The 23784-nt window shown below is 48.6% G+C and overlaps 1 protein-coding gene across 1 annotated transcript in view; it reads left to right on the top strand.

The window, feature by feature from the left end:
* The first annotated feature begins 5478 nt into the window (after positions 1–5478).
* ABCA2 (ATP binding cassette subfamily A member 2) overlaps positions 5479–23784 on the top strand; it is an 84978-nt gene continuing 66672 nt past the window's right edge. The window contains exon 1 of the mRNA XM_083158646.1: positions 5479–5867. Within this exon, the coding sequence (XP_083014772.1) occupies positions 5802–5867 (66 nt within the window). The 5' untranslated portion in view covers positions 5479–5801. The remainder of the gene's footprint in view (positions 5868–23784) is intronic.

Here is a 23784-nt window from a genome sequence, read left to right as displayed (position 1 = left end):
GGTGCCGGGTATGCTCCCACAGTGCCAGAAACTGGTATGCCCCCACAGTGCCAGAAACTGGTATGCCCCCACAGTGCCAGAAACTGGTATGCCCCCACAGTGACAGAAACTGGTATGCCCCGACAGTGCCAGAAACTGGTATGCCCCCACAGTGCCAGAAACTGGTATGCCCCCACAGTGCCAGAAACTAGTATGAACCCACAGTATGCCCAGCAGCACTCACCATTGTTGCTGCTGCTGCCGCCGCCGCCGGGGAGAGGACAGTCCGGTGTCCCCCTGCAGTGCTCTGCTGTTGCTGTCTGTTTTGCGGAGGAGAGCACAGCCTGAGGGGGGGGCTGTGTGATGCAGCGGCGGCAGCCGCCGCCCACGTTGCTCCACGAGGGTGGGGCTGGGGGGGTTGGGCTGCAGGATGCTCCACAGACTTAAGGGGCTGGCAGGTGATATGGCTGATCACTTCCCTGTGACTGGGCCATCTGCCAATTAAAACTCGCGGGCCGGATCCTGATTGGCTGCCGGCCTGCGAGCTCTGATTGGCGGACAGGCGGCCCAGTCAGGCTCTGATTGGCAGACAGGCGGCCCAGTCACAGGGATGCAGAGTGAGGTGTAGGAGAGATGCACAATGCGCTCTCCTCCCCTCACACTCAGAGGCAGAACTTTAGAAGGGAGGCGGCAGCATATAATGGAGGGAGGGGCGGATGGGCGAGTGGTTGAGCCACCCGATTCGCTGCCGCAAGCTACCGGTAGCTCGCGAGCGACGGATTGGCGACCACTGCCTTAGACCAGAGGTTCCCAAACTTGCAGGAGTGTCCTGGGTTGGTGGTCCAGGACCAATTCAAGTTTTTAATGCCCATTATAATAGTCAAATTGGGGACAAACAGAAGGGAATCCTGTCCATTACCACATAACGGATCCTAAGGATGAGATATAAACAATTTATTTAATTTAATATTGGTTTCTGACTTTCTGAATGATAAACCTTTAGCCTAGGGGTGCCGCAAAAATATTCCTGATGCTTTGGACAAGTAAGGTGACCAATAAAAACCATTGGACATTTGTGGCCAATACCGAAGGATCGAGCAAACTAGGAATAAGCGGGACACATTAAGTATTCAGTACAGTGTCTATTTTTGTGAATAATTGAACTAATTGTTTTATCAATGTGCACTTACTTTAGGACATTCTATTAATTGAATATGGTTAACTAATATCCAATTGATCCACTAGAGTTTATAGCGCTCGCTGATTGTGTCTCCTGGTAAGTCGCACGGCATTCAGAAGAAGTAAATCTGTCATCTGTCCGACTGTATGAGAAAGACAATTTGCGTAAACTCATTACCAGGGAAACATTAGCATTTCCTCATGTTGGTTTGTATCTACCCAGTTTGTTTAATCACTGTTGTTTCCAATTGAAAAGCGCAACAGAATATGCTGCGCTATAGAAGAAACTGTAAATAAATAAATATTTAAATGGGATGTGGGCTGCACAGTTTGTGCTCTGTCGCTAGGGGGCGCCAGCTACAAGAAAATAGAATTACCCACTGCCAAGACTAGCATCTGAGAGGACAGACAGATTTGTGAAATATGGTTAAACTTTCCTTATTAGACATTGTTTAACATATTTATTTAATAAGGCACCAACATATACTGCCATGCAGTACAACTACCTCCTATACAGGGAGGGAGTGGTACGTGTGTGTGTGCAGGGCCGCCACTAGTAATGTTGGGGCGTGGGCCCCTCCAGAGGCCGGGGCCCGGGATAGCTGTACCCCTGCCCCCCCCCTGTCGGTGGCCCTGTGTGTGTGTGTGTCTCCGCAAACCACATCCCTCGTGTCTGATCTCTCCCCGGACTGGTGGATTATTGTACACATCCTATGAAGCTGCAAACAAAAATCGTGGGGTAAATTTACTAAGGTGGGATGTTTCCCATAGCAACCCAATCAATTTTACTGATATATAATCACGGTGGACATTGCTGAAGAGTGTTTCAGGGGAACCTGCTACTGAACGGAGGGGGGGGGGGGGGGGGGGGGCCCAATGGCGATGGCGATCCATCCTTCGTACATAGGGCCAGATGTATCAACCTTCGAAAAGTGAGAGTGGAAAAACAACCAATCAACTCCTTACTGTCATTTCTCAAACCCGGCCTGTAACATAACAGGTAGGAGCTGATTGGCTGGCTGTTTCTCACTCTCCACTTGATCACTTTTTGAAGCTTGATACATCTGGTCTATACCGCTACTACCATAAAAATGATGGTTTTTGGGTAATAAGCCCTCAAATATTTCATGATAATTCCCATAATGATTCCTCCATCACGTAAAGTATTTTTATACCCCAATTAATGATTGCTTAAAATTGCCCCTTTCATGTATTTAATAAATAATAGGTAATAATCACTATCATTATAGGCCTGATTCAGGTCCGCTCGCTACGCAGCGGTCATCTAGTGCTTAGCGAGCAAATAAATGCCACCTGCTTGGCAAACAAATGCCCGCCCCCTGCTGCCCCATGAATTCCGTCAGAAGCATACAAATGGATGTGTACGCTGATACATCCATTCGCATATGAGCGTACAGGGAAAAAACATCATTCGATGGTCGCCGGGCCATCGAATGATTTTATTCTCCATTTGCAAATAAAAGTCAGTCTGTCCTGTCTTTTATTTGCTTCAGCTATGGCCTAGAACAGGTTGCTGACGTCATGTGACTGCCCCTTGCCCCGCCCCCCCTGCGAACGCTTTGGCGACTGTGATAGTCATTGAACACGTTCGTACAGGGACCTTGCACGTGCGTATAAGTGCCCATACGCATGCGCAGGGCCGAATACGCCAAGGACAGATTATTACCGAATCAGGCCCTATGTGTATGGTGATTCCTCAGCCTCTGATTGGCCAGGCAGCTCACACAGCCATTGTTCGTGTCACAATACCAACTCATTTATCTGCATAGGTTCGTCGGTGCCTGTATTGGTGGTTTAGGAAGCTGGAGTTTAGTAAATCTGCGCTTTCTGTACTTGTTTTGTTAATAACGTCATCAGTGAGTCGATATACTGTAATACAGCACAGTTTTAATGGCTTGGGGCTTCAGTAACTCCAGGTGTTGCAAAACAGAGGAAAACCCCAAACTCTAATATACATACCGCACTGGTCACATGACAATGACGCTATTGCACAGATTTTAACCCTTTAGCTACTAGTATATACATTACACACTTCTAGCAACTAACTTCAAGAATTTGTAACTGTAGATCCATACAGACTAATCACTGTATAGAAAAGAGGCAGTCTATGCTGGGATCTGTAGTACCACTCTTGTCGTATGTTGTCTAACTACTGTATAACTGACTAACCAGCAGTTGTGGAACTAAAAGTCCCAGAAATTGTTGATAGAAATTGGCTGAAGAGCCGCAGGTTGTTGGAGACAGACACTACCCCCCCTTTTCCTGTCGCCAGACAGCAGCGCACAGTGATTGTTCCTACTACAGTCTGGGATCACTTCCTCCTCAGTTCTGCAGTTCATAGGAGATCCAGGCAAGGCGTTTGCTGTTCTGCAGATGCCAGGTAACTCCCAGCCTTGCCTTTCACCCAGCCTTAATTATATGTGGCATGGATTCCACAGGGTGCTGGGATATACCTTACAAGTCCCAAAGGTGCTGTATTGTGTTGAGTATTGTGTGCCCACAATCATTCCCCACCCACCATTCAGGGATGACTATACTATTAGGCAGATTTAGGCAGAAACAAAGGGCAAGGGCATAACTACAATAGGTGCAGCTGCTATGGGGCCCAGAGCTGAAGGGGGCCCATATTTACTGTCTAAAGGCCCATACATACCGGGCGGCTTTCAGCTCAAAGCCGCCCAGTGTGTATGCCCTGGTGATGAGCGGTGATCGTGCTGCGCGCTCCCGCATCATCGCCTGGAAAGCGGCTCATCTGCTGGTTATACCAGCAGATGAGCGGCTTTGAGGACGGCTTTGCATAGCGCTGCGCTATGCAAAGCCGTCCTCTCCCCTCCGTTGGTGTATGCACCGAGCAGCTCCCCCCTCCCCCAGCGATGAATGCCATCATCACTGTCCATACACGCTGGGCATAGTTGCCCAGTGTGTATGGACCTTAAGGAATAGGTCTTACATACATTTATTACCATCAGTTGCTAAATAGGGGTCCCTTACAAATATCTAGTTACACACCTGATAAAGAGGCTCCAGAATCTGGGGGTCACCCCTGAGTGATTATCACAAATGAAGAATGACTCAGACAGGTATCCTTGATGAACTTAGGGCCTGATTCAGAGAATTAGTTTCCTATTTTTGCCTACTACGCATGCGTCAAATACACAATGCGCATGTGCTAAGATCTTTGTACGAGGGAACGTGCAGCCGTACACGACCGACTAACGGAACTAAGGTGTGTTTAGGGTGTTTTCCTGGGTGCGGCTATGGATACCTGTAAAAAGGGGCGTACATAGGGGTGCGCCCAAAAAACGGTAGGGAGGAGTTTTCACGTAGCTACACATACATTTGGAGTGGGCCGCACAAAAAAAAATAAACAGTTTGGCGGGGCGGCGGACGGCGTGGACCTGGCCTTAGATTAGGAATGGTCACTAATAATCATAAGACATGATGTATATTTTTGATAAATGTCACCTTAATCCACTCGGAAATACGCTATTTCCTTTGCCATGCCTTGTGTTCACCACTCAAGGTCGACAGGGTTTACTGTAGGTCCACACCTGAAATAGGTCGACAAAGCTAAGGACAACAGGGTTGGAAAGTCGACACAAGTACTAGGTTGACAATGCCACAGTCGACCTCAGACATATCGACCTATTTCAGTTGTCGACTCATTGCATGTCAAACGAAATAGGGTCCAACAAGTGGCCCATAGCCGCAGAAACACATTTGTGCCCGTACCTTTTATTTCTTAACCACATATTACTCTTCACCCACATTGCTCACGTACATCATGATAACAGACCTTATTCTATGTGTTCGGAAGGAGGACCAATGGTGTGCATCTGCGCAGGTGCAGACGCACACCCGCGGCGAACATTGTGGTGGGGGCGGAGAGGGACGGGGGGACGGGGGGGGGGGCAGCCCAATTGGGAATGCCCAGTGTTTCTTAGGCGCCCTAAGAATTTCCCAACTACGCACTCCTGGATATCTCTAGTAAATGAAACGGTTTCTCAGACACAAAAGGGGTGTACACATGGACGGTGATATTTTGGTGGGAGATTTTGACTAGATAGTCAAAATCTCCTAGAAGGTTAGCTAAAATCTCCCTATTTTTTTCTCCTGCTTAGTCAATATTGTCTAGCATAGATTGCTTAGCATAGATTGACTGTGCAGGTAAGACAATTTTGACTTGATCATAGACTATCATTACTGAGAGAGATGATACTGCTGTGCAGTGAAATCATGTGACTGTCCCTTTAATAGTGGGCAGGGCCATGAGAGACTGGCAGGGTATAGAGCTGTATGCAGCAGCAGCAGCAAAGGAGGAGGCAGAAGCAGCAGCACAGAGGAAAACACAGCTGATCCCTGTCCAGACCGCAGAACTGGGCTGAGTGTTGGTCAGTGCAGATCAGCACAGAGAGAGGGATCTGGGATCCACCATAGGGTTTCTGCCAATCCATTGGTGTCCTATGTCCTGCACAGCCCCAGTGAGGACTCTGTACACTGGGTGATACAATGTATCTGCGGTCAGTACTATGGATGGGAATTCTGCATCTCCCCCCCTGTATACATAAGGTTCTAGTGTAAGGATCAGGGGGATACAGGGAGCTGACAGGAGACCACCGGCCATGGGGTTCCTGCACCAGCTGCATCTCCTGCTCTGGAAAAATGTCACCCTGAAGAGGCGAAGCCCGGTGAGTAAATGCCTGGGTGCAGGCTGAAAGGGTTAATGCCAGCTGGCATGGGATGGGTTAACGTGAATGTGGCAGGCGCCAGGGCCCTGGTTCAGGCAGAAGGTGGCGAGCGATGCCCTGCTGCTGGGGTGCACATTCCTGCGCTGCTATTTCTGGGGTGGGTGTCACTGACAGCAGGCTGCTGGGTGACTCCTGGGAGATGGGTGTGAGCTCCAAATGTCACCAGCAGCAACAGGGCACAGCCAGCATCTCCCTGACCTGCTTTCCCTACCTGCCATCTTGTCTCCCACCTGCCTGCTCATAGCTGTCACTGTGCTGCGTCTCTGACTGTCACCTGCATCCTCGCTGTCTCTTACCTGTGTGACCTGGCGCTCTCTGCTCCTTCATCGCTGTCTCTTACCTGTGTGACCTGGCACGCTCTGCTCCTTCATCGCTGTCTCTTACCTGTGTGACCTGTCTCTCTTACCTGTGTGACGTGCGCTCTCTTCTCCATCCTTGCGGTCTCTTACCTGTGTGTGACCTGCGCTCTCTTCTCCATCCTCGCTGTCTCTTACCTGTGTATGACGGCGCTCTCTGCTCCACCCTCGCTGTCTCTTACCTGTGCATGACAGCGCTCTCTGCTCCATCCTCGCTGTCTCTTGCCTGTGCATGACAGCGCTCTCTGCTCCATCCTCGCTGTCTCTTACCTGTGCATGACAGCGCTCTCTGCTCCATCCTCGCTGTCTCTTACCTGTGCATGACGGCGCTCTCTTCTCCATTCTCGCTGTCTCTTACCTGTGCATGACAGCGCTCTCTACTCCATCCTCGCTGTCTCTTACCTTTGTGTGACAGCGCTTTCTGCTCCAACCTCGTTGTATCTTACCTGCGTGTGACCTGGCGCTCTCTGCTGCATCCTCGCTGTCTCTTACCTGTGTGTGACCTGGCGCTCTCTGCTCCATCCTCGCTGTCTATTGCCTGTGTGTGACCTGTGCTCTCTTCTCCATCCTCGCTGTCTCTCACCTGTGTGACCTGGCGCTCTCTGATCCATCCTCGCTGTCTCTTACCTGTGTGACCTGGCGCTCTCTGATCCATCCTCGCTGTCTCTTACCTGTGTATGATGGCACTCTCTGCTCCTTCCTCACTGTCTCTTACCTGTGTGTGACCTGGCGCTCTCTGATCCATCCTCTCTGTCTCTTACCTGTGTGTGACCTGGAGCTCTCTTCTCCATCCTCGCTGTCTCTTCCCTGTGTGACCTGGCGCTCTCTGCTCCATCCTCGCTGTCTCTTACCTGTGTGACCTGGCGCTCTCTGCTCCTTCCTCACTGTCTCTTACCTGTGTGTGACGGCACTCTCTGCTCCATCCTCGCTGTCTCTTACCTGTGTGACCTGGTGCTCTCTGCTCCATCCCTGCTGTCTCTTAGCTGTGTAACCTGCTGCTCTGTGCTCCATCCTCACTGTCTTTTATCTGTGTTATCTCACCTGTGTAACATGGTGCTCTCTTTTCAACTCCAACTGTCTCTTACCTGTATTATCTGCTGCTGTGTTCCATGCCTGCTGTCTCTCACCTGTTTTATTTGCTGCAGCTCTATTCCTTCACATCTGTCTCTTTTGGTACCTGTTTTACCTGCCTCACTGCTCCATCCCAGCTGTCTCTTACCTGTGCTATCTGCCTCTCTGCTCCATCCCAGCGGTCTCTTATCTGTGCTATCTGCCTCTCTGCTCCATCCCAGCGGTCTCTTATCTGTGCTATCTGCCTCTCTGCTTCATCCCAGCGGTCTCTTATCTGTGCTATCTGCCTCTCTGCTCCATCCCAGCGGTCTCTTATCTGTGCTATCTGCCTCTCTGCTCCATCCCAGCTGTCTCTTGTCTGTGCTATCTGCCTCTCTGCTCCATCCCAGCTGTCTCTTACCTGTGCTATCTGCCTCTCTGCTCCATCCCAGCTGTCTCTTACCTGTGCTATCTGCCTCTCTGCTCCATCCCTGCTGTCTCTTATCTGTGCTATCTGCCTCTCTGCTCCATCCCAGCGGTCTCTTGTCTGTGCTATCTGCCTCTCTGCTCCATCCCTGCTGTCTCTTATCTGTGCTATCTGCCTCTCTGCTCCATCCCAGCGGTCTCTTGTCTGTGCTATCTGCCTCTCTGCTCTATCCCAACTGTCTTTTACCTGTGCTATCTGCCTCTCTGCTCCATCCCAGCTGTCTCTTACCTGTGCTATCTGCCTCTCTGCTCCATCCCAGCTGTCTCTTATCTGTGTTATCTCCCTCTCTGCTCCATCCCAGCTGTCTGTTACCTGTGTAACCTGGCGCTCTCTGCTCCATCCTCACTGTCTCTCACCTGTGTAACCTGGCACTCTCGGCTCCATCCCATTCCCAGCTGTCTCTTACCCTAGTAATGTGCTGATCACCGCCCCTTTTCTGATGTCTGTTATCTGCATAGTCCCCTGTTTTGACTACACGCTGTATTTCACTAGTAGTTTTTCTGCCAATACCTGACCCCTCCCTGTACAGGCAGTCTCTTACCTGTGTAATCTGCTGCTGTCTCTTACCTGTGTAATCTGCTGCTGTCTCTTACCTGTGTAATCTGCTGCTGTCTCTTACCTGTGTAATCTGCTGCTGTCTCTTACCTGTGTAATCTGCTGCTGTCTCTTACCTGTGTAATCTGCTGCTGTCTCTTACCTGTGTAATCTGCTGCTGTCTCTTACCTGTGTAATCTGCTGCCGTCTCTTACCTATGTAATCTGCTGCTGTCTCTTGCCTGTGGCCTGGTCTCCCACCATAGCAGTCTGTGTGAGTGGGTGGGGGGAGTTCTAGCAATATATGGTGTAAAGCAGGAATGGGGAACCTCCGGCCCTCCTGCTGTTGTTGAACTACACATCCCAGCATACTCTGCAACAGTTTTAGCCGGGGGAAATAGCAAAACTGTAGCAGGGCATGCTGGGATATCTAGTTCAACAACAGCTGGAGGGCCGGAGGTTCCCCATCCCTGGTGTAAAGGATCTATAGGAAAGTGTTGGCGCTGTGTTCTAGTGACACAAGTATTCTATGGCAATGACCTACCCCAGGGCCCTGTGTTATATTGTGGTGAGCCAGAATAAAGCCCTCAGCACACCGTCCTCACTGCATGCGTGTGTGTGTGTGTGTGTGTGTGTGTGTGTGTGTGTGTGTGTGTGTATAATAGAGACTGGTTATCCTTTGCTTCCCCTGCTGTAGTTTATATACTTCCCATGCTGCAGGCAGTAAGTGACTAAATACAGCTCACGCTATATGTATGTATGTATATATATATATATATATATATATATATATATATATATATACTGTATATTCAGAATTGATCGGCTGCCATTTTGCCCTCATTTCACCTGTACCAGGTCTGTGAAGTCTCAGAGAAGACAATACAGACCAATCTGGGGGAAGTTGCCCATAGCAGCGAACCAGCCTCTGTTATTTATCTAGCACTACCTTTGATTTGGGCAACTTTACATTCTATAAGGCTTGATACATCTCCCCCTGTGTCTCGGATACCCCGTCGCTGTGTCCTGCTCCTATGCTGCAAGCACGTTATACTATTCTGAACTTCAGGTGCATTACTAACACACACGAGCCAAGTGGAAACAGCTTTGACCTTAAGTAATGTTTTTTTTTTTTTAAATTTGTGTTTAACTTGCATTGCGTCCTTTTATGTAATGCATCCATGGTACATCCCCCAGGGCAGCTCGGCGTGTGCTGTATGTGGGTATTATACCTGTATATTATATTGTGCTCTGTCCAGTTTCTGTGCCTCCTGCTATCCGAGTTCCTGGTTGTAAGGTATAAGGGTATGTGTCATTGGGTTGACATGCATTGCGTTGACCACTCAAGGTTGACACATGAAATAGGTTGACATGACTACAGTCGACAAGGTTGGAAGGTCTACACTACCATTAGGTCAACATTAGTTTCCTCACATGGCTCACTGCACTTGTCACTATTCTATTCTCCCTCCATGCCCTAGTGGATGGTAGGGCATAAAATGCCGCCTGTCGACACGTGTTGGCTAAAAAAACCATGAAAAACTCATGTCGGCCTAGTAATTAAAGGTGCATACACACCGTACAATTTTTTTTGACCAATTTCGTTGAAAGACATTTCCCTTGAACCCGGTGTCCTGGACGAAAGATGTTGACGAAAGACGAAAGATCTAGCTACAGTTTATAGGCTCTTTTTGAAAGATATCCAAATTGAGCTGCATGCACAGTTGACGAACATCCTTGATGAATAACGGGAGGGTATGCGCATCATCATTCGTCGTTCGTCGCAAACGCACTGAAAGATATTTTGACCAATTTCGCTCAGAATGGCCGAAATGAACGAAATTGGTCAAAAAAGTTGTTCAAAAAAATTGTACAGTGTGTATGCACCTTAAGATCCACTGTACTTGTTTTAGAAAAGACACTGATACATGTCAGGGCTGGTTCATGTATTGTGTAGTACACAAGGTTCCGTATAAGTGTCCACCAGAAACCTTATTTAAAATGCAAGTAGCTATAGGGATCACTGGGGCAGATGTATTACAACTGGTGGAGAGATGATGTAGAAGTTGATAACACACTAGCCAATCAGCTGTGTTTAAAAAATGACAGATAGGAGTTGATTGGCTGGTGCGTTATCACCTTCCACTTTATCTCTTTACCAGGCTTAGGGCGGGATGTACTAAGCTAAAAATGCGGTAAAACTCCTGTTTTGGGGGGTTTTACCTCATTTTCTAATGTACGAAAACCCAACTGCCGTTTCAACGCAGGGCAGTGTCCTATAGAAGCAGGGAAATACCACTGAAGATCCCATTTGAATGTATAATGCATTCAAATGGGATCTGCATAATGTGGGTTAGTCGACATTGGGGAGATTGCTAGATTATTCAGGGAGATTTGTACTATTTCAGTGAGTCTCCTGCAGGAGTGCAGGTAACTATAATGTTACACTGTTCCCCAGTTTACGTGATGAACGGGGCTTACACAGTGCAAGATATACCGCGAGACCTTACGTGTTTGCTGCCGAGGAAGTGAATTTAACCTGTCCCTGGAAATGATTGTGATATGTTGTCCGCTGTGGTTTGCGTAGGCCGGAGAGAAGTGCCGGGCCGGTACTGTATCTCTGCTCAACGTTTCAGATTCTCTGTCACCCACAAGGCAGCTGATTTCTCACCCTGTCTCTGCATGAGACGCACTGTGGGGACTTTGTACCATTTACTCCTACCAGGCAGACAGTCTATTAAGCATGCCAGGACTGGTGATATCACATAGATGCGTGTGCTTAGGCCAACAGTTAAGTACATTATGTAGAAGGAAGTTGCTATGCTTTTATATTGCGAAAAACTCGATGATCAGGTTTTAGTGCATGGGTAAATGTGGTAAAAACCCTGATAACGTGGTTTTTTTTTACAATATTTTCCCTTTAGTGCACCCCCCCTGTGCTCATTCTAGCACCCTGCATCTTTCAAAACCCGTGCAGTTACTCTTCCCCACCTGGGGTGTCACTCATCGCTCACGTGAATGCCGCATGTAATCCACAGCATTGTCTGTGTCTTCTCACAGCCTCACTCACAGAGGGATGTACTAAGCTAAAAAATGCGGTAAAACCCCCGTTTTCAGGGGTTTTACCGCATTTCCTAATGTATGAATCGCCGCCCGCCACATCACCGCATAGCAGGGTGTCACCACCCAAAGGGTAGCGATACCCTATAGAAGCCTATGGGCTTCATTTCGCCGCCTCCACCGCAAACCCGCCGCCCCTCTCCCCCTCCCCCCGGCTTACCTTGCTGCAGGTCCTCCTGGATCAGGGAGGTAAACTCCTCCTCTCCCTAGCAAGGCAGCCGGACGTCCTTCCGGCTGCAGGGGGGAGGCGTGGGGACAGCCACGCTGAGCTGTCCTGGCATGAGGGGAGGAGGAGGCGCCAGGGAGGTGACCCCCCGCACACCACAGTACACGTATCGCGGGAGGCCTCAGTCACCGCACCGCGATGCCAGCCGCATATGTTAGTACAAATGCGCTGTATATTAATACATCCCGCCCTCAGCCAAGTGCTTCACAGTTTGCATTTTCTCTTCATTCCTATGCTAAGCAGATGCATTACCCTAAACTTTGTTTATTTTTTACTTTCAGAAAACCAGTAATAACATGTTTATGCTGTTTGCGAAACAAATGATATTTTGGAACAATAGAGCAGCTATTCCAGTCAGTGATTTCAGTCAGGATTACCAGCACTTGGCTATGTCAGTTCAGGGAAATTCTAGTAACTTTTCCTGGCGAGATCTCGGAACTATAATCGCTGAGCTGGATAACATGCTCCATGCAGATTATTATGCAATGTATTCCATTCTCGGCTTCATTGAAGCAATTGCCTCGCAGCTTAACAGTATTGTAGGCCCTGGGCAAAGCAATGCACTGGGGCCCCTACCCACCCATTAACAGGATTTTGTTTTACAACAAATCATAACATGTCCCTCCTGCAGTCATGCACCTTCTCTCCAATTCAATACAATGAGTAGGTGTCAGCACTCTGATTGGTAGATATCAGCATGCTCACAGCCATTCACTGTCTGGCTGCAGGCTGGGAAGCAGGAAGAGAATACTGCACTCTGATTGGTGGAAGAGAATACTGCATGGCATCTCTGAGATTCCCTACTGCCAAGAAGCTCAGGAGCAGATGTTCACAGAGCTATCTGCCCCAGCTTGAAGGACCCAAGAACAGGGCTCGCCAAACCGGTCCTCAAGATCTACCTACGGTCCACATTTTCCACATCACCTAGAAGAGCACAGCTGTAGTCATTACCAACTGTGCTCCAGCTAGATGATGGGGAAAACGTGGACCGTTGGTAGATTGTAGTCCACATGGATGGGAAAGACATTTTTACCTGTGTCGACCTTTTGTCAACATCGACCATCGTGCATGTCGATTTGTTGTCTATGTCAACCTATTGACTGTCTACCTAGACACTAGACCTTTCAACTGCTTCCCTTACAAACTATTCAGTAGGTAGTGAAGTACAAATGTTTAGTCATGCACCTCCGCTGAATGCGCCGACACGGCCGAGCTACACAGAGCAGTTTTGTATATTATTCATATCAGAGACGCAGCGAAACATCACTCACAGGTGTCTATGGGCCTGATTCAGCCCTGTTCGTGAGGCTGCAATTTTTCCAGATGACAAAACCATGCTGCACTGTTGGTGGGGCAGATATAACAGGTGCAGAGAGTTAGATTTGAGAGCGCTATTTTGTGTCTGGCTGCTTTATTCTTTTACTGCAATTTAGATTTCAGTTGATCACCCCACCCCCCAACCAAATCTAACCCTCTCTGCACATATTATCTGCCCCTCCTGCAGTGCAGCATAGTTTTGTCCACTTGTCATTAATCTAGTGCAGTCTATAAAATGATAGCTGAAATCTGTTTGGTTGCTGCGGGCAACACCTCGACTTGTCCTGTTTTTAGTAGGTTTATTAAATGTCTCTACTCATACTTGCTACCCTCCTGGAGAGGCCAGGAGCCCCCCCACCTCCCGGCCCCCCTGAAGGGTTATGCAATCCTCCTACCCTGCCTGTTAAATAACGACACTCACGGGTATATGTGGAGGATGTGTGGCTAACAAGATATAAATGGTGTCATTTTAGCCCCGCCCCTCTACGCACACCTGCAAATCATGGCAGGTCTAAAGTATGGGGGCGGGGTTGGATGACGGCAGACTCCGGCCCCGCCCCATAATCACGCTGAAAGTCTCCTCTGAGGGCTTCTCCCAGAGAGGAGAAATATTTGGCAAGTATGTCTACTCTCAGTGATGTCACTTGTAAAATCATGGCTGCCTCCAGTCTGTGGATATGATTGGCAACGATGAATTGAAGTACCCAGTCCTAAGCCTGCTAAAGCGCTCCAGCCACGCTCCCAAGATGGCGTGACCACTTCACCTTCAGTGGTGCATCATGCCATGACCACTTCATAATGAAGCAAGACCTCTCGCGGCAGCCGTGATGCTGTGCCGGCGGTTACACTGATATACAGTTCAATAACATTCTGCATACACCGGTATCTATCTATAAAATATTAATCGTCTTCTCGCTGTGTTTGCCTAAGGAGCCTCCAGAGACCACAACTTGTTTTTATAGCAGCTGCCTCTCCCCCAAGGTGCCGGCCCCAGGAGCAGTGCCCTATGTCTACTCAATGGCGGTGTAGCACCGAGAGTGTAGGCAGTAAACTCTGTGTAATTACTAAACAAAGAGGACCCTATTAACCATGAAATGTCAAGTTGTCAATTATAGACATTCTCTAAAGGTCACTTCCAGGACTGTAAAAGTGAGTTCCTGCTGTGCGCTCCCAATATAATGATCCATGACACTATTTGCAGTAGGGTTACACATACGAAGGGTCTGTGCAACATGACCTTTTTCTCCAATGAGGGGTCTGTGCAAAGTCGCAGGAGCTGAAACCACTTGGTGAAGTAGCCGGACCAGTCTGCAGCAGCTATGTCTTCTACATGCCGGATGAAGATCTCTGCTGCAGCTTCCAATTTCTCAAAACGTATCCCACGCATCTTGCGCTTGATTTGTGGTAGCACAAAGCGGCTAGTCCTGTGCTGTACGGCGGGTGGCCCAGCTCCTGGATGCCTTCATTGGCCAGACAATGCACCACTTTCCTGGACTTGTGGGCAGGTGCATCGTCATGATGGAGAAGGTTGAGTTCTTGGATGGTGCCTGTATTTAACTTTTATACCATACGGCAGGCATTGGTTGGCATACCGGTCCCCGGCTCTGGTGTTCTTCTACAGAAGTGCGCTGGTAGCTACATGACCAGTCTCGGCCACAAAAATAGCCACCATCTGCTTGGCCCATGCTGAACTTTTGTGGTGGGGCGCATCCAATAGAAATAAGCTAAATAAATTGCATAATGTGTAGAGCAGATTTTGGGGGTTTCAAATTGCCATAAAATCGGCCCGTTTCTCGCCCCATAAAAAAAAAAAAAAATCCAGAAGAAAATTATCCATTTTATGGCAGAATGGGATGCTTTTTGGAGCATTTGCTCATTGATACCTTGTATAGTATTTTAGCTGGAGAGACACGTCACTGCCTGCTCTCTGTATGCCTGCTGCTGAGGACATTGGATTTCCATTAAATAACCAATAAATCAGGACGGTTTGCACGTCTGCAGAGTCCCCCTGCACTCTCATCATTCACTGCTCTCAATATGAAGCTAAATCAATGGGGTTTGCAGAGGAATTGCCGATGTAGGGTCAGAATGATTTATTTGCATACATGAGGTCAGAACTGGGGGGGTTATTAACCAAGTGGCTGAAGGCCCTGTAGCTATAACCCCCTGATGTTTTGGATGAAGCCTTGTTGCTGGTGCAAACCCTGTTGAGACCTGAATAGACAAATACTATAATTTATTTTGCAGGGGGTGTTATATTTAATTTCCCCCCATTTTTTAGTGCACAGCTGAGCGATTTTCGATCTGAGGACGACGCCAAAACCGACGTGTATCTGACTATTCCAACTGGCACTATAAGGGGAATGCAGTGCCGAGTCCTCATGGGCTGAAGTAGAGCACTGCCACAAGTGTCTCTGCAGTAGGTCTTCTGGCTGCAGGGTGCTGGATGCTCCAGGCAGCTCTGCAGTAGTTCTGGGTGCTGCAGGTGGCTCTGCAGTAGGTCTTCTGGGTGCAGGGTGCTGGACGCTCCAGGTGGCTGTGCAGTAGCTCTTCTGGGTGCTGGGTGCTGCAGGTGGTTCTGCAGTAGCTCTTCTGACTGCAGGGTGCTGGATGCTCCAGGTGGCTGTGCAGTAGCTCTTCTGGGTGCTGCAGGTGGTTCTGCTGTTGTTCTTCTGGCTGCAGGGTGCTGGACGCTCCAGGTGGCTCTGCAGTAGCTCTTCTGGGCCCTGCAGGTGGCTCTGCAGTAGCTCTTATGGGTGCTGGGCACTACAGGATCGAGAGCTACCAGCAGCATATGCTTGTCTCAAAGATTAAGCCATGCACCTGTAAGTACACACGGCCGGTACAGTGAAACTGAGAATGGCTCTTTAAACTGGCTCCACTCCATAGATCGGCTTGTGGAGTGGCGTTGGCATGTTTGCGTAGTGTATTACTTTCACGCATTTCAGTTACATCTACGCGTTGTAACAGCCTGTTCCCCCCCATAGAAAAAAATCAGTAGACAATATTGCCCTTCTAAATTTTAAGCTTGAATACGCCGGTCATCGTGGCTTTTACAAGACGCCAATTAGTTAATAAGCCCCTATGTGAATTACTTATTTATTGATGTATTAAGTTAAAAAATAAATGATCAACTGTTTCCGGGGCACTGATTTGAATTAGCACAAAAGACGTTCGTTAATCAGACATAATCAATACACAGCATATTTTAAGGCTGACCGATATATGTGGCTCCATGGCTGTGATTGATGGAGAAATATCGATTTTTCTTTAAGGAGCGCAATATCTACGTGATGTAATGACTACTACAGCAAAATTAAGAGTTATCGAGTGAAATACAGTAGCTCCTGGTGGGTGTATGATAATGGGATTGCTCTAAAGCAGGCATGTTCAACCTGCGGCCCTCCAGCTGTTGTGAAACAACACATCCCAGCATGCCATGCCATAGCTTTAGCATTCCCTAATTGCAACACTATGGCAAGGCATGCTGGGATGTGTAGTTTCACAACAGCTGGAGGGCCGAAGGTTGGACATGCCTGCTATAAAGGCTTCTGGGAACAGAAAAAATGTCATGATCTATAGTTAGGAAACCTAAGCCATATCAGGTCAAACAATGGCTCTGAATAAGCGTGTTGTAGGTATGTGATGCCATATTTCTCTGAAAGTCTGACACCTGTTATGATTTCCTGTCTACCACGCACTAATAACCAGATCTGATCTTGTTCAACTCTGCACTCCAGTCCCTTCATTCCGCTAGTGGTGGTCTCCAACCCCTTTCATTATCTTAGTTACCCTAAATTGAAAGTCTGCAGGGGACATCCATTGTATAATGCAGGCAGAGTGGAATGGAAAGCAAGTGCTTCCACAAAGCTCTGACAATCATCAAATGATACTTACTTTTCAGATAGCAGCTATCTGTTTAATTTGGGGGCGGATGCTGACGACATGTCATCAGCCGCCTGCCCCACGCAGGCATCGACACACCTGCGTTCCCAGGGGAACGACCAATGTTTTTTTATGGGGACGCCTATAAAACAATGGCAGTTTCCCTACCCTCCTTGAGTGAACGGCAAACGTGAAAGTCTCAGAAGCAGCTCGCTCCTGGTGTTTGCTCATGCGCATATACGCACACTCGCAGACCCCGAACATCAGGGAAGGGACCTATGTATATGTGTATAGATTTATATACACTGCTCAAAAAAATAAAGGGAACACTAACATAACACATCCTAGATCTGAATGAATGAAACATTCTTATTAAATACTTTGTTCTTTACATAGTTAAATGTGCTGACAACAAAATCACACAAATTATCAATAGGAAATCAAATGTATTAACCCATGGAGGTCTGGATTTGGAGCCCCCCTCAAAATTCAAGTGGAAAAACACACTACAGGCTGATCCAACTTTGATGTAATATCCTTAAAACAAGTCAAAATGAGGCTCAGTAGTGTGTGTGGCCTCCACGTGCCTGTATGACCTCCCTACAACACCTGGGCATGCTCCTGATGAGGTGGCCGATGGTCTCCTGAGGGATCTCCTCCCAGACCTGGACTAAAGCATCTGCCAACTCCTGGACAGTCTGTGGTGCAATGTGGTGTTGGTGGATGGAGCGAGACATGATGTCCCAGATGTGCTCAATTGGATTCAGGTCTGGGGAACGGGTGGGCCAGTCCATAGCATCAATGACTTCATCTTGCAGGAACTGCTGACACACTCCAGCCACATGAGGTCTTGCATTAGGAGGAACCCCGGGCCAACCGCACCAGCATATGGTCTCACAAGGGGTCTGAGGATCTCATCTCGATACCTAATGGAAGTCAGGCTACCTCTGGCGAGCACATGGAGGGCTTTGCGGCCCCCCAAAGAAATGCCACCCCACACCGATACTGACCAACTGCCAAACCGGTCATGCTGGAGGATGTTGCAGGCAGCAGAACGTTCACCTTGACGTCTCCAGACTCTGAACCTGCTTTCATCTGTGAAGAGCACAGGACGCCAGTGGCGAATTTTCCAATCTTGGTGTTCTCTGGCAAATGTCAAACGTCCTGCATGGTGTTGGGCTGTAAACACAACCCTCACCTCTGGACGTCAGGCCCTCATACCACGCTCATGTAGTCTGTTTCTGACGTTTGAGTAGACACATGCACATTTGTTGCCTGGTGGAGGTCATTTTGCAGGGCTCTGGCAGTGTTCCTCCTTGAAAAAGGCGGAGGTAGCGGTCCTTCTGTTGAGTTGTTGCCCTCCTACGGCCTCCTCCACGTCTCCTGATGTACTGGCCTGTCTCCTGGTAGTGCCTCCATGCTCTGGACACTACGCTGACAGACACAGCAAACCTTCTTGCCACAGCTCGCATTGATGTGCCATCCTGGATGAGCTGCACTACCTGAGCCACTTGTGTGGGTTGCAGTCTCCGTCTCATGCTACCACTAGAGTGAAAGCTCCGCCAGCTTCCAAAAGTAACCAAAACATCAGCCAGAAAGCAAAGGAGCTGAAAAGGGGTCTGTGGTCACCACTTGCAGAACAACTCCTTTATTGGGGGGTGTCTTGCTAATTGCCTATAATATCCACCTGTCTATTCCATTTGCACAACAGCATACGAAATTGATTGTCAATCAGTGCTGCTTCCTAATTTCCAATTTCGGCAGCCTCAGAATAACCCACTGTATGTGCAGTGTGGCTTCCCTCATCTGCATTGCGCACACCTCTGAATATCGCCCCCATACCCTATGTGATTTTGGCCCGATTTCACACAATTGGCCAAACCGCATGTGTATGACATCCGACCCGGTGCGCGGTTCCGTGCGCATCGGACCGGAGTCGTGCTGCACGTCCGAACTCGGACCGCCTCCCCCAGCGGTGGGGAATGGCATCTCATACGATACATCACATGCAGAAGGACCGCATTCGATAATTTGGGTGCGATCCTACCACCCGGGAAGGTCCTGGGGGACTCCAGGGGGATCGGATGCGAGTTCGGAGAGGTCACTTAGTGTATGGGGGGCCTTTAGACCGACACCTTTCCGCAGGGCTACGCATGCAGGTTAATCATTACTGCTCCCAGTCAGGTGAGCCGGAGATATTTAGAACTGATATACATACATATAAGGCTGGTTACACACAAGTGCCAGCCTTACCCTGAGGCAAATGTAGCTGACATGCAGGGGTGAACACAGTGCTTGTGGATGGGGGAGTGTAGATGTTCTATTGATCCCCTTGTGTTCACCTCTGACAGATACAAAAAGGATGTTTGCAGCAGTTACATTCCAATGAAGGAATATGAGGTTCTTGGGGTTATTGAATCATACAGGTTCCACCTGCTAATGGGTCAGATGCTGACACTCGAGGTCTATTGCCGGTTTTGCCTCTACAACTTTATGGTAAAGCTCAGCTTCGGTGTATCTCTTTGCATCCAAATGTGCTCATATATGGTGCGACTTTAGAGGGTAACATCAGATGAACTGCAAATCTGTACCAGCCAATTCACTGTCAGAGTGTGGCATCCAGTGGGAGCGAATAGGCGCCTTGAGTTCCCATTTCTGTGACACACCCATAATACGCCCACAAGGTGGAACCTGAGACTTTGGGGGTTATTTACTAAGACGGGAGTTCTATGGAAGACTGGATGTTGCTATGGGCAGATTCTATTTAATTATTTTCTAGAAGGTGCTAAATAAATAAGTAGATTCTGATTGGTTGACTTGGGGGCATACGTAACAGAGTCTGAGTTTGCCAGCTGGTTTTGCCTTGTAAATGATTGCTGCTTTAAAAAACAACATTTGCGCAAACTGGGTGCAGGGGTGCAGCTAGCACTCAGATGTCTCCCGACTCTTCTACAATGACAGGTGCAGCATGCTGCAGTGTGATACTCTGCTGCAGCACCTGGCCCCTGTCACCATTGAAGAGCTGGCAGTAGGCAGCCAAGTCTCCAGGGCCAGTGAGCATATCTGGGGATGCTGGGTACTTCAACGCAGTGACAAATAGGAGGTCCTGCTATGCCACACCCACTTTATTAGCCACGCCCCCACACCTGAAAACAGCCGATGAGGGTGTACGTTACATAACTTTCCGGATACCGATGCAGGGGCCCCAATAATATGATGTTAGGGGCCCCAATAAGGTTTTTAGGTGGTCGATCCAATAACAAGAGTCACTGACTACTGGAATCTTTGTCAGATGGGCAGCAGAGTTCTCTGACCCTGGATCATCCCAGAACATGATGCCTCTGATGCTATTTTTATTGCATGACAAATTGCGTATGTATGTATATATGTATTCACATCTTTCACTTTCTGTTAAAGAGTAAGGGCGGGATATATTAACATTCATCGCCGGCCGGCCGCCACGATGCCAGCACATATGTACTAACATATGTGGCTGGCATCGAAGTGCAGTGACGGAGGCACCTCGCGATACCTGTACTGGGGTGTGCGGGGGGTCTCCATCACCTCCCATCCGCCTCCTGCTCTCCTGCAGCCGGGAGAGCTCATCGTGGCTGTCCTCAGCGCCTCCTCCTCCCCCCTGCACCCGGAAGGACGTCCGGCTGCCTTGCTAGGGGGAGGAGCGGCTTACCTTCCAGGGTCCAGGAGGACCTGCAGCAGGAAGGTAAGCCCAAGCGAGGGGAAGAGAGGGGGTCGGCGAGGCGGCGGCGAAAAGAGGCCCATAGGCTTCTATAGGGTATCGCCACCCAAAGGTGGCGATACCCTGCACGGCGGTAACGGTGTGGCCGGGTTTTAGTACATATGAAAATGCGGTAAAACGGGGGTTTTACCGCATTTTCAGCTTAATACATCCCACCCTAATTAGGTCTGCCGAGTGGCCTCTAGTGATCACTGGCAGTACTTCACCGCAGAGGTGAGGAGTATGTATGTGTGTGTGTGTGTGTGTGTGTATGTATATATATGTATGTATGTGTGTGTGTATGTATATAGATATATATATATATATATATATATATATATATATATATATATATATGGTACTCTTTACCTAGATGGGCGCCCGTCGCGGGCATCGCGGGTACATTTATGTGTGGCCGCGACGCGACCGACGCGATGCCCGCGATTTCCCATTGAAACCAATGTTAAACATGGAAATCGTGTCGGTCGCGTCGCGGCCGGCCATAAATGTACCCGCGATGCCCGCGACGCGATGCTCCCGATTTCCCATAGGAATCAATGTTAAAAGGCGCGATGGACCCGATTTTACTGTTAAATGGCTCAATCCACCCGATTTGGCCATAGGAATCAATGTTAAATGGGCCACAGAGCCCATTAACCCTTAAATGTCCCCCCAAATTTTTAACGCCACCCCACGATCCACGCCAACCCGAAGCGTGGCGAGCGCAGCGAGCCCGCGAGGGGCGGCGGTACGCGTCCTCCGACCTTTTCATGCCCTACTATCCACTAGGGCGTGGTGTGAGAATATAATAGTGCGGCGAGCGCAGCAAGCCACCGAGCCCGAAGCGTGGCGAGGGGACGCGGATACCTTCACAGTTATGCGCGTCCCCTCGCGGGCTTCACAGGTGTCCGTGGCGAGGCGGACACCTGTGAAGCCCGCGAGGGGACGCTGCGCTCGCCACGCTTCGGGTTGGCGTGGATCGTGGGGTGGCGTTAAAAATTTGGGGGGACATTTAAGGGTTAATTTGGCCTATTTGGCCCCAAATCGGGTCCATTGAGGCATTGAACAGTAAAATCGCGGTCAATCTGCCGTTTTAACATTGTTCCCTATGGAAAAATCGCGGTCATCGCGGGCATCGCGGCCATCCCGATTTACCCGCGATCACCGCGATCACCGCGATTTTTACCCACGACGACCGCGATTTCAATCGCTGGCGCCCAACTAAGTAAAGAGTACCATATATATATATTATAGTACTGCCAGTAACCACTAGAGGCTACTTGGCAGACCTAATTACTCGTTAACATAAGGTAAAATATGTAAAAAAAAAAAAAAAAACCGTTGGAGAACTCTCCCTGTGCACCTGCCGGGTAACCTGGAACATGTGACCTGCTGGGTGGTCTGGAAACTGGGACCATTATTTGCAGCCACCCACTAAGCAGGGATTTTGTTAAATTTAACTCCTATGGGGGTGAAAAGGGGTAACATTTTGGGGTTGAAACTGGGCACATCCGCTAGTTTAGGTGAATAGTTAAATGTCCTATAAATTGTATGTAGGATAAGCTGAGGACGCCAGGCAGGGCAGCTGTACTGTTGGACTGGGGCCACTTGGAATTCTTTCTCCTATCTGACTTGCAGATTAGCTGTATCTCTATGTAAATGTATCTGAACCCAGCTCCTGCCAACCAGTCACACTTTAACCAGAGATGGCAGGCTAAGCCTGGTCGGTCCAGCCGTATTCACCCTCAGACATGGGCACAGTCAACCTATGTGTTTCCTATTTCTGATTACATGCAAGCAGAACTTATTGAGCAATAGTGGTTTTCTTGTGGTAGACTAAATTTCCCTGTGCCAGTCACTTCAATTAATTAATAGCACCCTTCCAACTCCAGTCACCTCCCCGATGGGGGAGGGGGGGTGTACTGCACCGCTAACTATCGTGCTTACTGCCTCTTAGCAAGGGGAATCGAGTAACCGTAACACTGGGATTAACATCCTGGCTGGCTGGAGTGGGTGGGAGGAAACTTGCAAGTCACATAATGCTCCAGTCTTGTGCTGAAGAGCTGCGTCTTGCCGCCTTGCCACCGTAGATGCACATTGAAAGATCTGGCACACAGATAGGTTGCCGCTGCATGGGACACCTACCAGCAGGTAATCCAGCCAATATGCAAATTAAGATTAGCCACAAAAGTACTCTTATCGTTGTTTCCCAACATAGACTCATGTAGACCTATTGAGTGTCAACCATAAGCTTGTGTCAACCTTCTGTCAATGTGGACATGTTGACCATTTTTCAGTGTCGACCTAGTCACTATTGCCCATGTGTGATACATGGGTGCCCCTAAAACAGTTGACAGTGGGGAGGTTACATGGCAACTTGGACCCAGCCACAAAGGGGCAGAGTTAACGGGCACATAAACCCCACTTTGATCAGTTAACGCCACCCCAAGTCATAGATGCCTACCCTCCTGCATTCTGCAGGAGACTCCCTGAAATAGCAGCAATCTCCCTCTCTCCCTCATTAGTCTAGCAATCTCCCTCATTTCACCTAGCCCACATTACACTTTTTCATTTTTGGGGAAAAAAGGAATGAGAGATAGATACATTTTACATTGAATCCTCTGCACCATTTCCAAGCACTTTACCAAGCATAGTAGCTCTTACTAACTGCCTTGGGCTCATCCTACATTTGGATGTAAGTCATTTTAAAAGATTCCTCTCAGATGTAGCAGTACACACCCACGCTGCTAGGCCACGTTCACAATCTTTCCATATATGGAACTAGACATGCCCTGTGGGTGGAGCATGACACGCCCCCTCAATGGAGTGCTGTGCAAAATTCTACTACCAACTTTTAATCTCCCTGAAACTAGTTTTCAAAAGTAGGCAAGTATGCCCAGATATAATATGTTGATATTACCCATTGGCTCCAAGATCCAGAATGCATTCCATTCTGGAGCTTGGTACATATGGAAATGAGGCCGGAAATTGAAAATGTAATTTTGCCCCTTCCTGTGCTTGCAAAGTGATGTGTTGGAGCTGATTGGTTGGTACTTTATTTCTCTCCGAGTTTTGTTACATATTACTTCCATAATAAAATAAAATGTATTTCTGTTTAATCCAGTAACCTAACACATAGGCCCTTAT

Source organism: Crinia signifera, chromosome 9 (assembly GCF_055691185.1).
Source record: "Crinia signifera chromosome 9, ASM5569118v1, whole genome shotgun sequence".
NCBI lineage: Eukaryota > Metazoa > Chordata > Amphibia > Anura > Myobatrachidae > Crinia > Crinia signifera.
This window is presented reverse-complemented; position numbering and strand designations above follow the sequence as displayed.